General features: G+C 30.2%; 1 protein-coding gene across 1 annotated transcript in view; it reads left to right on the top strand.

The window, feature by feature from the left end:
• The first annotated feature begins 8,445 nt into the window (after positions 1–8,445).
• Positions 8,446–17,277, top strand: part of LOC139866424 (uncharacterized) — a 42,045-nt gene continuing 33,213 nt past the window's right edge. The window contains exon 1 of the mRNA XM_071854686.1: positions 8,446–8,529. Within this exon, the coding sequence (XP_071710787.1) occupies positions 8,446–8,529 (84 nt within the window). The remainder of the gene's footprint in view (positions 8,530–17,277) is intronic.

Raw genomic sequence — 17,277 nt, 5'->3', positions numbered from 1 at the left:
TTAAGACCCAACATTACAGATTTTGCTTATCGTGTCAGAAACATATAAAGATTAAGTTTAAATTTGGTCGGAAATCTCGGGGTCGTCACAGTACCTACCCGTTAAAGAAATTTCATCCCGAAATTTGAGTGAGGTGGTCATGGCTAACAATAAAAATGTTTTCATGACGAATATGAGTTGATAAATAGAGTTTTATCATCGTTGAGTAATATGGATAAAACAATTCGATTATGTGAATAGTACGAGTGAAGCTATCACAAAAGAGTGAAATGATTAAATAGAGATTCGTCATAACTTTTGACGGAGTCATGGTTGAATTTAAAAAATAAGATGTATCTTAACTTTTGACGTTGTCTTGGTTGAATTCCGAAATTCAAGGGATTTAAAGAAAATCTTCGAAATCTAAAAGATCTGATTCTTCGGCGAATAAGGAAAGTAATATTTCTATAATTAAATACGGTGATCTGTCTCGATTACTCCGTCTGATATTCCTATTATAAATCCAACTCTTCCGTTCCATTATTCTCACCATTCCTATACTTTCTTTCTTAGTTCATACACCCAAAGATTTTGAAAATGCTTAATTCATTTCTAATCCTTGATATTTTCCTAATTATTATTCATGTTATCCTTCTTTTCAATCTTCCACCAGAAGAATCTGTTTACTTCTACTATTACTTTGAGGTGATTCTATTCTTAATTCTACCGTGTATTTATATTGTTATTCGTATTAATATCTACGGTTTGTAATCTCCGTGTTGTTATTGGGTTTTATATCTTCCCTTATATTTCGATGTCCCTGCTTCTGTTTCCTATAATCATTGTCATCCACAGTTAATGCTCTCTCCTATTTGCTGCGATTTATACCCCCATTTCTATTTTGGAGCTTCATGCTTTTGTTTTCTTTTCCCGACTTTAAGTCAAGCGAATAATGGTCCAAAATTCGTAGATATAAATTTCAGAATGAACATAGTTAATGTTCTAAGAAAGAAATGGTAATAGCACAATCTGACTTGTCAAATTACCAGAATTCAAGGGAAAGATAGAACTATCAAGAAAATATGTTCTCGATACGTTTGAGGTTAAAATAGGATGTAAGAGTCGTGTAACATGGCACATGATGATGTTATAGTCTGTGAATCATCACGTTCCATTAGAAACTCAGCATGACTTACTGTAATATAATCACGTTGATCAAGTATCATTATATTATACTAACTCATGCATCAGTTCCCAACATTACTTCAATAACATTCATATATATAAGCTTAAAAGTTTACAGAATATAGAAACTAACAGTTTCTATATGATGTAATACTGATAGCACGAAGCGATTAATAATTTCAGATAAGAATAGTTATGGAAATATCTTCGGAAATATGGAGGATATTTATAATGAAAGATACGATGATATCTTGGAATTTCTAATATCGATGGTTGATGAAGAAATATTTTCCGCAAGATTTTAACATGAGTACGGAGCAAGATATACGTTGAACGTTTCATTGAATCCAGAATTACCTAGATTCTTTGAATATAGGGTATGGTTCTTGTATTTGTCCTTGGTCTCCTTCGTGGTTAGCTCAATCCATTTTCCAGTTCTAACTTTTCTGAGCTTTTCCAACATACTATTCTTTATCATCAACTTCTGATGATTAAGGTCGTTTACTGTTGTCTATGGTTTCTGCTGCTTCATTCAGCTTTTTCAACATTCAGAGTATTGATTTATAGACTGAGTACTTTTCAGAATTTCAAAATGAAAGATCATAATTCTAAGAGATAAATGTGATACATATAACTATTGATGTAGATATGCTGTGAGTTTTTCAAAGTACTGATTGCTGATTCCCGGTAATTGTTATGGCAGTTCTCGTTATAAGATGCGGATGAGTATATGATAGGGTTTCAATGAATAAATATAATGATTTGTCAGAGAGATTTGAGCCAAGGAGCAACGAGGTTGCTGATACGTCTGCTGGTAATATAGTGGAATATAAAAGAATTCTCCGGTATTAAAAGGGTAATCGTATATATATCAGGATTATAGTAAGGTTACTTCGAATGAAAAGTCGAAGTTGACTTGCTGGAGCTGTGACAAAATTGGCTACTTTGAAAAGGGATTGCAAAAATTATTTTTGCTAATAAATGTCAAAGGATCTGACGCGGCTATGTGTTAAACTTTTACTCAGTTGCCGAGATTTTTCTCAGGTGCATAACTATATGCATAAATCTTTCCTTCCGTTAATGAAGTGCGGTTGATTCATCCTAACGTTTGAGGTGTGTTCAAGAATCATGAAAAGTTTGAACGCAGATTGTAATCGTCAAGATACAAATGAGGTTTAAGATGAAATCAAGTGGCAAACTTGAAGAATTATTTAGTTTCATATATTATAATTAATATTTTAATTCATTTTAATTGTCCAACATTATTAATCCACAGTCGATAGTCCACAGTTAACAATTCAATAATTCATATATATATATATATATATATATATATATATATATATATATATATATATATATATATATATATATATATATATATATATATATATTCGAATTAATTAATATGTATCGTGACCCGTATACGTCTCAGACTCGATCACAACTCAAACTATATACATATATATATAGATGGGTCGATATGATATGTCAAAACATTGTATACGTGTCCCGATATTTAAAATACGTAAATAACATAACGACAATAAATAAAGTGCGTAAAATAAATAACAGAAATTAAATGACAATAAATAAAATTGCAAGGATGTAAATTGCAAGAATTTAAATTACGATAATTAAATGTAATCAGTGAGCTAGGAACAATTAGCTAGGATTTTGTTAGCGTGGATTCTTAACAAAATTTCTCATAGTTAATTTGTCTGTTTCTAGTAAATTTTATTTTGTCATATGTTTTCTTCATTATGCCACTTGTTGGATTCTGATAGGTCAAAATCCAAATATGAAATTGAATGAAAATGGTTATTTCGTGGTGAACGGATTTGTATATCGGTGGATGTAAGTAGGATAGTAAATAATTGTTGAATCAAATTCGAAGAACGTACAATGTAACTTATTAATGTGAAATCTAAATATTCCTCGGGTATTACCTACCCGTTAAAATATTTTCACCATTAACAGTTTGTACAAAAGAATTTTTAATTACAATCTTTATGAAAACATATATACATATATATTTTCTTCAGATGTAATCATGGATTTAATGAGTTAATATAATATTAAACTCATTTGGTTTTCGGTTGGAAGTAGAATAAATAATCTCTAAAACTTTAGAGATTACATATTCGCAATGTCGAACAAAGATAAATGAGGTAGAACGATACGTAGAACGAAGATCATACTCGAAGTAAAGATAGTGATATTGAAGCATGGATTGTTGATGGTACTGGTGCTGTTACTGATGGTACTGTTGGTGTCGGTGATGTTGCTGAAGCTGGTACATTTTGCACCATATTCTCCGAATTGATTATTCAAGCGTGAAGTTCGATGACTTATTACTCCAGGATGATTGTCGGTCGGAACGAGTGGATGAATAAGGTTCAGAATTGTGGATATAATATAATCTTGCCGAGTTACCCTGGAAATGAGTTGAAAATGGTGTCTCGAACAGGTTCGCCGGTAAACGCTTCAGGTTCATTGTCAAGAGGTGAATTCGGTTGGTGGAAGAGATTGCCTTTTGCGCGTCTCCATTGATTAGTTCGACTACGAACCCATCAGATGAATTGATAATGGCTGATTGGTTGATTCATGCCAGTGATGCTGCTTTCGAAGCTTAGGTGGACATCTATGTCGGAATAGCTATCAGAATAACTATCGGAATAGCTATCAGAATATGAGAGACTCGAACTGGTTGAGGAATTCATCTCGTACAATCAGATGAAGGATTTTCGATAAGAGATAGATTATAGGATGTAGATTAGTATCCTACAATACATAATTTACATATGCATATTTAATACTAAAATCCCATAAGTTACGGAAGAATCTACGGAAGTTGTCAGACAAAGTTACAGTAACAGATATGCTAAGATATGAAATAGTAGATACGCTAAGATATGAATTTTGTCTATACACTATTCATGCTGTCAATGCAGTAAAACGTGTCTAGACTAAGAATGATAAGCAAATGATTCTTTAAGAATGATAAACAGGAAATTTTCGACACGAAATGATAAGCAAAACTTTTGACATGCAGACACGGTCGAAGTCCAGACTCACTAATGCATCCTAACGACTTATCAGTTATACACACTAATGCAGACCTGGTTCTCTAAGACCACCGCTCTGATACCAACTGAAAAGACCCGTCCTAATCCATTCGGACGAAGTCCATATCGATTATAAACGATTCATAACAGTTGATTACATCACGAGGTACTTGACCTCTATATGATACATTTTACAAACATTGCATTCATTTTTGAAAAGACAATCTTTCATTACATCGAAAGTTGACAGGCATGCATACCATTTCATAATACATCTAACTATAATTGGCTTAATATTAATCTTGATGAACTTAATGACTCGAATGCAACGTCTTTTGAAATATGCCATGAATGATTCCAAGTAATGTCTCTAATATGAGCTAATACACAGCGGAAGATTTCTTTCATACCTGAGAATAAACATGCTTTCAAGTGTCAACCAAAAGGTTGGTGAGTTCATTAGTTTAACATAAATAATCATTTCATAATTTTTAATAGACCACAAGATTTCATATTTCCATTTCTCGTAAACATATGTCCCATGCATAGAGACAAAAATATCATTCATATGGATTGAACACCTGGTAACCGACATTCACAATATACATATAAGAATATCCCCATCATTCCGGGATCCTCCTTCGAACATGATATAAATTTCGAAGTACTAAAGCATCCGGTACTTTGGATGGGGCTTGTTGGGCCCGATAGATCTATCTTTAGAGTTCGCGTCAATTAGGGTGTCTGTTCCCTAATTCTTAGATTACCAGACTTAATATAAAGGGCATATTCGATTTCGATAATTCAACCATAGAATGTAGTTTCACGTACTTGTGTCTATTTCGTAAAACATTTATAAAAGCAGCGCATGTATTCCCAGTCCCAAAAATATATATTGCAAAAGCATTTAAAAAGGGAGAAAATGAAACTCACGCATGTAAATATGGTAAAACAGTTAATAAAGCATTTGCATGTATTCTCAGCCCAAAAATGTAAAGAGAGAAAAAGGGCAAATGAAACTCACGCATATAATTATTGTAAAACAGTTAATAAAACATTTGCATGTATTCTCAGCCCAAAAATGTAAAGAGAGAAAAAGGGAAAATGAAACTCACAATAGTGTATTTTGTTGTAAAAATACATATAACGATATTGAACAATGCAGGGTTGGCCTCGGATTCACGAACCTATATCATTTGTATTTATATCAACACGTAATTTTGATTAACTAAGTTTATAATGTATTAAGATTAATTTTTACATATATAATCATATTCATAATAATAATAATAATAATAATAATAGTAATACTAATAATAATACTTATAACAATGACCATAATAATAATAATAATAATAATAATAATAATAATAATAATAATAATAATAATAATAATAATAATAATAATAATAATAATAATAAATATAACATAACTACCTCAAAGGAGTAGCCCTTAAAATAATGCCTAAGCCCGAGTTTGAACCCGCGACATCCCGCTAACCCAATAACACTCCTAAACCACTACTTCATTCATGCTTTTCTATTTTAATCTTTAATCTAATTTTATTTAATCTGTTTTCTGTTTCACTCTTCTTCATGCTTCACCAATTCATCATCGATATCATCCATAAATAAGAAAAATGCGGCTGTATTTAACACCTCAATGTCACCAGCTTGTTTCGGTCCAGATTACATCGGCCTAATAGTTATGAATCCCAATTTTCAAACTATCACTTAAAAGCCCAACTTAAAAATCTGCCCAACATTTCAAACGGCCCAAAAATAAAAGAACAAAATTGGCCCGACTTCAAAATAACGGAGTATATATCGGGTTTTATGGTTGTCATCCACCTCAACACATGTCATATTCCACTAACTTCATTAAATGTCCACATCTCAGTTCAAACTAATATTACTTGCATAAATGATAAATAGATTGTAGGTATCGATTTTTGTAAACTCACCATACTACAACTATTCTTCGTTACCAATACATCGTACATCATCACTATCAAGGTGACCATCATCTTTGCCGTTACATGCATGAAACAGAAGCAATATACGTAGTAGTAACAGCAGCGAATAGCGAAGCAATTTAGTTGCAGGTTCACTGTAAGTGGGTTTCGTTTATAAATAAGTAACTTCAGCGGCAACAGATGGTCTAGGTCGGACTTCACCATTGAACAACCAGTTGTGGGTTTGACGTTCGAGAAGAAAGAAAGAAAACATAGTAGCTGCAATTCAATGGTTTAGTTCTGTGTACAACGACTAGAAACAGCAACTTAGCATTTTGTAGTAGTAGCAATGGGTGGTTGTTAATGTGAAGGATGGTGGATGTTTATTGGTCATAGGTAACCGGTGGTTGTTTGATGACGGGTTTGTGTTGGTTTAAATCTAAACAGAGAAAGGAAATGAAGGTGGTGATGGGTTTTAGATAGGGATCACGATAGGTGATGACCCAGGGTAGTGGCGGATGGTAGTTGTCGATGAGTGATGGTGGTTGATAATAGAAACCGATCTCCCTCTCGCATATATATATATATATATATATATATATATATATATATATATATATATATATATATAATAATGTATGATATAATAATAAATATAGTATAATAATACTAATGATGATGGAATGATTTGAAAAGGAATAAAAAAAAAAAGTATCCGATGGTGTTTTGAATTGGTGATGGTTACATGTGAATATAATATATTTATATATATCAATCAATGGAAATAAAAAAGGAAAGCCTACAAATACAGTAATTAAATCATTCAATTTAGTACAGTAATTGTAATGGTAATATATCATAAAGTTATTCAGATTCGATAGTTTCTGTCATGGTTCAAATTAGAGAATAGTATTATATATAATAATAATTATAAAAACGTGTGAATATATTACCCGTCGTTATTCACGGACTAAATTTCATACCCCGTTGTTTAATCAGTGGCAGATAAAAGTCCTCTAAAAAATTCCATATTTTTAAATTAAATATATTTATTTATTTTGGCCATTATGGTATAAAATTCGATCATAATTTATTAAACAAAAATTAACTCACTGCCCACTCCCGATCCTGGGTAAAATATAAAAAGTGTTAAAATTTAATAACTAGATCCTAAATACATTTTTAGTAAGCTTAAAATTTATAGAACTCATTTTTGGATCACCATTTATTTTAAAATCATATAAGTTTGTTTAAATAACCATTTGAATGATAAATGAGTGTTACTATTGTTTCCCAAATTAATTCAAAACCATTTATTTTCGAATTACATTATATTTACATAAATATATATTAACTAACAATTTAATTATTAATTCAAATCATAAAATCATATAATGCTTTATTTAATATCTCTAATTATTATTTATATACCTATATATATATATACACATATTTATTTACAACAATCGTTCGTGAATCGCTGGGAATAGTCTAAGGTTAACTGAATATATGAACATCGTTCCAAAATTTTTAAGACCCAACATTACAGATTTTGCTTATCGTGTCAGAAACATATAAAGATTAAGTTTAAATTTGGTCGGAAATCTCGGGGTCGTCACCGGCCAAACGTGTCATCAGTTCACCAAAGTTTGAACTGCCATTCCCATTCCCGTTTACCCATGAGTCGATGTCTCTACCATCTTGAATCCCCATAAACAAGGTTTGAACTGCGTCCCCGTAATTCAAGTAATCAAAGTTATCTTTAAGCTTATAAGTATCCGACGTGGAAGCCTTATTTGCTTTCTTTCTTGACCTCATATTGGCTTCACCAAGTAAACCTCTTAGAACTTCTCTTGAATTACCATACGTGTTGTTGTATATAAATAAATTTTTATATCATAAATACAATAAAAGTTGCTATTTTGCTTGTAAAAAAAATTCCGTATTTAAAATCGATTTTTTCGTACGGAACCAGTATCGATCCCGACTGTACCGAAACCGAATTTATCCAATATCAAGAACCGAAACTGAAACCAAATCTCTATCGGTATCAATACGGTACCGGTTCATTTTTGTTTTTCAAAATTTATGCTCATCCCTAATTATGAACACATCGATGTAAACACGCGTTCGTTAACTACATATATATTCCCTTCCGTTTAAACCAAAACCGCCCAATCTATTCACTTTTACAGAAAACCAAAATCCCCATTCACCAATTTTCTTTCCCAATCACATTTATTTCCAAGATTAAAGAAATGAACAACAAAAAGATGAACTGTGACGATGTTTATTCGTCAAATGGAGAAAACAAAAGCTACCCACTTCAATTCCGTCATCAAGTACGTATCTTTTTTGTTCTCGTATGATCCGTCTTCAATTTTTCTGATTTCTTGTTAGTTTTTTCTATTTCTTGTTTTGATAATTGACAATCCTACACAAAATCAGCGATTTTAATAACAAAAACAAGAAACTGTAGAATTTCATGAACATACGAACAGTTGAGATTTGATTATATTGAAAAATGTTGTTCAAAATTATCTGAATTAAATCTTGACCCTAGATTATAGTAAGGAAAAAGTGAAAGTTTACAGCCTACAATCTAGAAGCTCACCTTCTAGATGTTCTGTGACGACCCGGGAATTTCCGACCAAATTTAAACTTAAATCTTTAAATGAATTCGACACGATAAGCAAAGTCTGTAATATTGAAGTCTCAAAAACTTTGAACTATGTTCATGTAATCATTGACCGATGACCATTCCCGACGATTCACGAACAATTATATGGAAATTGATGTATATATATATAATGTATATTAAAAATAAATATTAAATAATTGTAATAATCGTTGATGTTTCGATTGATATTAAGAAGGTTAAAATCAACTTATGTGATTTTAAAATAAACGGTGACTCGAAAATAGATTAAAGGAATGATAAACTTATTAATTATGTATACTTTAAATTTATTTGTTTCAATATATATATAATTAATATACCTACCTATGTTATAAAATTTGATAAAACATAATATATAGAATTGTTGTGATAATATTGTTATTACCTTTAATATTAATATTGATATCAATACTAGTGTTTTAATATATATATATTTTTTATATATAAAAAAAAAATAATAAATAAATAAATATGAGTTTGATATCTATGAAGTGTTATAGTTACTAATATTATTAAAAATATTAGTATCATTATTATCATAATGATAGTTGTAATAAATTTTATAATTATTATTATCAATATCATGAATAATGATATTATTATTACTATATATTATTATAAATTTTTGTTATTTAGATTTGTAATATTAAGAGTATTATTATTACTACGTTATAAATACTTATTAATTAATTATTATATATAAATACAGGTACATACATAAGCTATATATATATATATATATATATATATATATATATATATATATATATATATATATATATATATATATATATATATATATATATATATATATATATATATAATCAGTATTAATATTGTTTTAGTAATTAATAATAAAAGTATACGTAATTTTTTTACAGCTAATGAATCAATTTCAACTTTACATCCTTATCACCTTTTTAAAATTTTGTTTTATGTATTTAATCTGTTCCCAGTCGGTATCATTTAGGGAATCAAACAAACTCAGATTAAAAAAAATCGTACCCACTTGTTCTTCTATTTTTCTTTTTTTTCTGATATTAAACATTGTTGATCAAAGGCACTATGAATCAGTCGAATAAGTTTTGGGCTTTCAGTTAATTCACTCAGCTACCTCTTTATCATTATCAAATATCAAATAATATTCCTTGCATCAATTTGATTTTAAAAATTAAAAAGGGAAGAACAGACGTCTCCCTGTTCTTAATTTATTTTCACAAAAACCTTGATTTCGAATTTAATTTCAAAATGTATCAATGTAGTCTTGTTAGGAATATTATGAATGATCTTTCTGCAAAATTTAAGGTTTCAATTCTTCTTATTAATCGAGAATTTACGAGTCAAAGATCGATTGTCAAAAGTCAACAGGTTTGTTCATCACTAAAATTCAGTTTCAATTAGATGTTTTAAGATAAATTAAGGATACAGAAAGTTTCTAATAACAATTTGAAACATCTTTCATGTTATGGCCGTAGCCTAAAACAGCTTCAAATTCAAAATTGATGATTGAGTTAGAAAGGTGTTCTTCGTGTCTGTGTTATTTTTTTTTTCATTTCTATTAATGTATATGAATCATTACAATTATTGTTAATCAATTACAAATCCTAAACAAATTAATTAAACTCTGTTAAGATTGATACTTGGTCGATCTAATTTTGAAATTGAAGGAGAAAATTTAAACAAAAAAATAAGCCGGGTTATTTACAATTAGAATGGGACATATTCAGAAAAACATACTTGGTCGATTGGTTAAGAGTGTTGCGGGCGAGCGGGAGGTCAAGGGTTCAAGTCCGGGCGATGGCACCTATTTTTTTTAAATCCTATTCTAGTGAGGTAGTTTTCCTACTCATTATTATTATTATTATTATTATTATTGCTATTATTATTATTATTATTATTATTATTATTATTATTGTTATAATTATTATTATTGTTATCATAATTAAGTGTTATTATCCCTAATACTAATAACATGCCTTTTATTATCAGTAGTATTAGGATTACTATCATTTTTTTTATAAATATTAGTATCATTATTATTATTATCACGAATAACATAATTATTATTGTCGATAATATCATTACTATTATCTATATGATTATCATTAATAAGTAATGCAACTTATTATTATTTTTGTAAATATTAGTAATTGTACCATTCTTAGTACTACTATTATTAATATCATGAATATGTTTAGGATTACTATTATTGTTATAAAACGATACAGGTTATTATTACTCTCACTAATATTAGTATAAATATCATTTTTGTAATTATTAGTTTTATTATTATTATTATCAACATATGTATTAATTTTAACAATATCGTTATTTATATTAGTATTATCAATATTTAGAAAGTTATTATTATTAGTAAATCATTACTATCAAAACTATCATTTCCGTTACAAATAAATATTTTGTACCTAAAATATACTTAATACATATATTATAATCATATTAATAGTTTATATATCACCTACCAATTATAATAACGTTATTTGTATAAATAATTATATATAACTAATTAAGAATATTTTCATATAATACTAACCATATATATATATATATATATATATATATATATATATATATATATATATATATATATATATATATATATATATATATTAATATAACCAAATATATAGATATTAAACATTTAAAATATATACACAAACTAAATAAGTATAATATATAATTCAAATTATAATATATAAACTTGTTCGAATACGATTATACATTTTAATATATATACAAATGATATAGGTTCGTGAATCGAGGCCAACCCTGCATTGTTCAGTTTGTCTAACGTTGTCATATGTATTTTTACTACAAAATACATTAGGTGAGTTTCATTTGCCTGTTTTACTCATTACATTTTTGGGCTGAGAATACATGCAAATGCTTTATTAACTGTTTTATAATAATTATATTGCGTGAGTTTCATTTGCTCCCTTTTACTCTTTACATTTTTGGGCTGAGAATACATGCAAATGCTTTATTAACTGTTTTACAATATTTATATGCGTGAGTTTCATTAATCCCTTTTTAAATGCTTTCGCAATATATATTTTTGGGATTGAGAATACATGCGCTGTTTTATAACTGTTTTACGAAATAGACACAAGTAATCGAAATTACGTTCTATGGTTGAATGATCAAAACTGAATATGCCCCTTTATAGTCTGGTAATCTAAGAATTAGGGAACAGACACCCTAATTGACGCGAATTCTAAAGATAGATCTATCGGGCCCAACAAGCCCCATCCAAAGTACCGGATGCTTTAGTACTTCGAAATTTATATCATGTCCGAAGGAGGATCCCGGAATGATGGGGATATTCTTATATGTATATTGTGAATGTCGGTTACCAGGTGTTCAATCCATATGAATGATATTTTTGTCTCTATGTATGGGACGTATGTTTATGAGAAATGGAAATATGAAATCTTGTGGTCTATTAAAATTATGAAATGATTATTTATGTTAAACTAATGAACTCACCAACCTTTTGGTTGACACTTTAAGGCATGTTTATTCTCAGGTACGAAAGAAATCTTCCGCTGTGCATTTGCTCATTTTAGAGACATTACTTGGAGTCATACATGACATATTTCAAAAGACGTTGCATTCGAGTCATCGAGTTCATCAAGATTATTATTAAGTCAATTATAGTTAGATATATTATGAAATGGTATGCACGCCGTCAACTTTCGATGTAATGAAAGATTGTCTTTTCAAAAATGAATGCAATGTTTGTAAAATGTATCATATAGAGGTCAAGTACCTCGCGATGTAATCAACTATTGTGAATCGTTTATAATCGATATGGACTTCGTCCGGATGGATTAGGACGGGTCCTTTCAGTTGGTATCAGAGCGGTAGTCTTAGCGAACCATGTCTGCATTAGTGTGTCTAACTGATAAGTCGTTAGGATGCATTATTGAGTCTGGACTTCGACTGTGTCTGCATATCAAAAGTTTTGCTTATCATTTGTGTCAAAAATTACCTGCTTATCATTCTTAGAGAATCACTTACTTATCATTCTTAGTCTAGACACGTTTTACTGCAATGATTGCATGAATAGTGTATAGACAAAATTCGTATCTTAGCGTATCTGTTAATTCATATCTTACCATATCTGTTACTGTAGACTTTGCCTGACAGCTTCCGTAGATTCCTCCGTAACTTATGGGATTTTAGTATTATATATGCATATGTAACTTATGTATTGCAGGGTACTAATCTGTATCCTATAATCTATTTCTTATCAAAAATCCTTCATCTGATCGTACGAGATGAATCCCTCAACCAGTTCGAGTCCCTCAGATTCCGATAACTATTCCGATAGTTATTCCGACAGCTATTCCGACATAGTTGTTCACCTAAGCTCCAAAAACAACGTCATCGGCATGAAACAATCAATCAGCCATTATCAATTCATCTGATGGTTTCGTAGTCGACTTAATTAATGGAAACGCGCAGAAGGTAATCCCTTCCACTAATCGAATTCACCTCTTGACAATGAACCTGAAGCGTTTACCGGCGAACCTGTGCGAGACACCATTTTCAGTCTCATTTTCAGGGTAACTCGACAAGATTATATTCTATCCACAATTCTGAACCTTATTCACCCGCTTGTTCTGACCGCCAATCATCTTGGAGTAATAAGTCAACGAACTTCACGCTTGAATAATCAATTCGGAGAATATGGTGCAAAATATACCAGCTTCAGCAACATCACCGGCACCAACAGTACAATCAATAACAGCACCAGTACCATCAACAATCCATGCTTCAATATCATCATATGTACTTTGAGTATGATCTTCGTTCTACGCATCATTCTACCTCATTTATCTTCGTTCGACATGGCGAATATGTAATCTCTAAAGTTTTAGAGATTATTTATTCTAGTTCCAACCGAAAAGCAAATGAGTTTAATATCATATTAACTCATTAAATCCATAAATACATCTGAAGAAAATATATATGTATACATGTTTTCATAAAGATTGTAATTAAAAATTCTCTTGTACAAACTGTTAATGGTGAAAATATTTTAACGGGTAGGTAATACCTGAGGACTATTTAAATTTCACATTAATAAGTTACATTGTACGTTCTTCGAATCTGTTTCAACAAGTCATATACTATCCTACTTACATCCACCGATATACAAATCCGTTCACTACAGAATAACCATATTCATCCAATTACATATTTGGATTTTGATCTATCAGAATCCATCAAGTGGCATAACGAAGAAATAATCGACACAATAAAAATTGATTAGAAACAGATTAATTAACAATATAAAATTCTATTAAGAATCCACGCTAACAAAATCCTAGCTAACTGTTCCTAGCTGACTGTTAATTCCGTATTACCATTTAATTATCGCAGTTTATTTATCGCAATTTATATTCTCGCAATTTTATTTATCGTCATTTAAATTTCTGTTATTTACTTTACGCACTTTATTTATCGTTATTTAATTTTCTGTTATTTATTTTACGCATTTTAAATATCGGGACATGTATACAAGGTTTTGACATATCATATCGACGCATCTATATATATTATGTGGAATCACCATAGACACTCTATATGCAGTAATGATCGAGTTCTCTATACAGGGTTGAGGTTGATTCTACAATAATATATATAGTTTGAGTTGTGATCGAGTCTGAGACGTATACGGGTCACGACACGTATTAATTAATTCGAGTATTATATATTAAACTATATATGAATTATTGGACTGTCAACTGTGGACTATCGACTATGGACTAATAACATTGGAAAATTACAATGAATTAAAATATTGATTATAACATATGAAACTAAACAATTCTTCAAGTTGCCACTTGATTTCATCTTAAACCTCATTTGTATCTTGACGATTACAATCTGCGTTCAAACCTTTCATGATTCTTGAAAACACCTCAAACGATAGGATGAATCAACCGCACTTCATTAACGGAAGGAAAGATTTATGCATATAGTTATGCACCTGAAAAACTCTCGGCAACTGAGTAAAAGTTCAACACGTAGCTGCGTCAGATCCTTTGACATTTATTAGCAAAAAAAATAAAAATAAATAACTTTGCGATTCCTTTTCAAATTATACAATTTTGTCACAGCTCCAGCAAGTCAACTTCGACGTTTCATTCGAAACAACTCTATTATAACCTTGATATATATGCGTACTCTTTTATTGTTACCGGAGAACCTTTTATATTCCACCATAGTACCAACAGACGTACCATCAAACTCGTTACTTCTTGACTTAAATCTCTCTGATAAATCATTATATTTATTCATTGAAACCCTATCATATACTCATCCGCATCTTGTAACGAGAACTGACATACCAATTACCGGGAATCAGCAATCAGTACTTTAAAAACTCACAGCATATCTACATCAACAGTTATATATATGACATTTATCTATTAGAATTATGATCTCTCATTCTGAAAAGCACTCAGTCTACAAATCAATACTCTGAATGTTGAAAAAGCTGAATGAAGCAGCAAAAAAAAAAAAAAAAAAAACGTAAACGACCTTAATCATCAAAAGTTTGATGATAAAGAATAGTATGTTGGAAAAGCTCAGAAAATTTGGAACTGGAAAACGGATTGAGCGAACCACTAAGGAGACCAAGGACAAATACAAGGACCATACACTATATTCAAAGAATCCAGGTAATTCTGAATCTGTTGAAATCTTTAGAGAATATATTGCTCCGAAGTCATGTTAAAATCTTGCGAAAAATCTTTCTCCATCAACCATCGAACTTAGAAATTCCAAAATATCATCATCAATATCTTCGATATTTCTGAGGATATTTTCATAAATATTCTCGTCCAAAATTATATACCTCTTCGTACTTCCTGTGCATCATTATATTAGAAACATTCAATAGAAAATTTAGTACTAAAAAGCGGATTATGCGAAACTATGAAGAAAGCCGTGGACAAATCACAAAGAATAAGTTTGACTTCAAAGAATCCAAATGATTCAATGTCTGCTAAAGTCTTTAGTGAATATCTTGCTCCTTACTCTAAACCCTTGCAGACAATAGTTTCTATCATCCTCTGATCTTAGATATTCCGAGATATTATCATATCTTTCATTATAAATATCCTCCATATTTTTGAAGATATTTTTATAACTATTCTTATCTGAAATCATTAATCTCTTCGTGCTACCAGTATTACATCATATAGAAACTGTTAGTTTCTATATTTTATAAACTTTCGAGCTTAAAATATGAATGTTATTGAAGTAATGTTGGGAACTGATGCATGAGTTAGTATAATATAATGACACTTGATCAACGTGATTATATTACAGTAAGTCATGCTGAGTTTCTAATGGAACGTGATGATTCACAGATCATAACATCATCATGTGCCATGTTACATAACTCGTTCATCCTACTTCACCTCCGAACATATCAAGAAAAATATATTCTTGATAGTTCTATTCTCAGTGATTCTGGTAATTTGACAAATCAAATCGTGCCATTACGATTTCCTTCTTAGAACATTAACAATGTTCATTCTGAAGTTTATATCTGCGAATTCTGAACCATTACAAGCGGTGTTTGATCGCAAGAAGAAGAAACGAAGGGACAAAGCTCCAAAATATAAGAGAAAATATAAAGCCCAATAACAACACGGAGGTTACAAACCGTGGATATTAATACGAATAACAATATAAAGATATGGTATAATTAAGAATAGTATTACCCCAAGGTAATAATAGGAGTAAACAGATTCTTCTGGTAGAAGATTGAAAAGAAGGATGACAGAAATGATAATTAAGAAAACATCAAGGATTAGAACGGGATTAAGCATCTCACAATCTTTTGGATGTATGGACTAAGAAAGAAAGTATAGGAATGGTGAGAATAATGAAATGAAAGAGTTCGATTTATAATGGAAATATCAGACAGAGTAATCGAGGCAGATCACGGTATTTAATTATAGAGATCTTAATTTCATTATTCACCGAAGAATCAAATCTTTTCGATTTCGAAAATTCTAAAAATCCCTCGAATTCCGGAATTCAACCAATACAACTTCAAAAGTTAAGACGCATCTTATTTTTCTAAATTTAACCCTGACTCTGTCAAAAGTTAAGATGAATCTTCACTTTCCTATTCCACTCTTTGGTGATAACTTCATTCGTACTCTTCGAATAATCGAATTGTTTTATCCATAACACTCCATGATGATAAAACACTATTTTATCAGCTCATATTCATCATGGAAAACATTTTTATTATTAGCCATGACCACCTCACTCAAATTTCGGGATGAAATTTCTTTAACGGGTAGGTACTGTGACGACCCGGGAATTTTCGACCAAATTTAAACTTGAATCTTTAAATGAA

The sequence above is a fragment of the Rutidosis leptorrhynchoides genome, chromosome 1 (assembly GCF_046630445.1).
Source record: "Rutidosis leptorrhynchoides isolate AG116_Rl617_1_P2 chromosome 1, CSIRO_AGI_Rlap_v1, whole genome shotgun sequence".
Classification (NCBI taxonomy): domain Eukaryota; kingdom Viridiplantae; phylum Streptophyta; class Magnoliopsida; order Asterales; family Asteraceae; genus Rutidosis; species Rutidosis leptorrhynchoides.
This window is presented reverse-complemented; position numbering and strand designations above follow the sequence as displayed.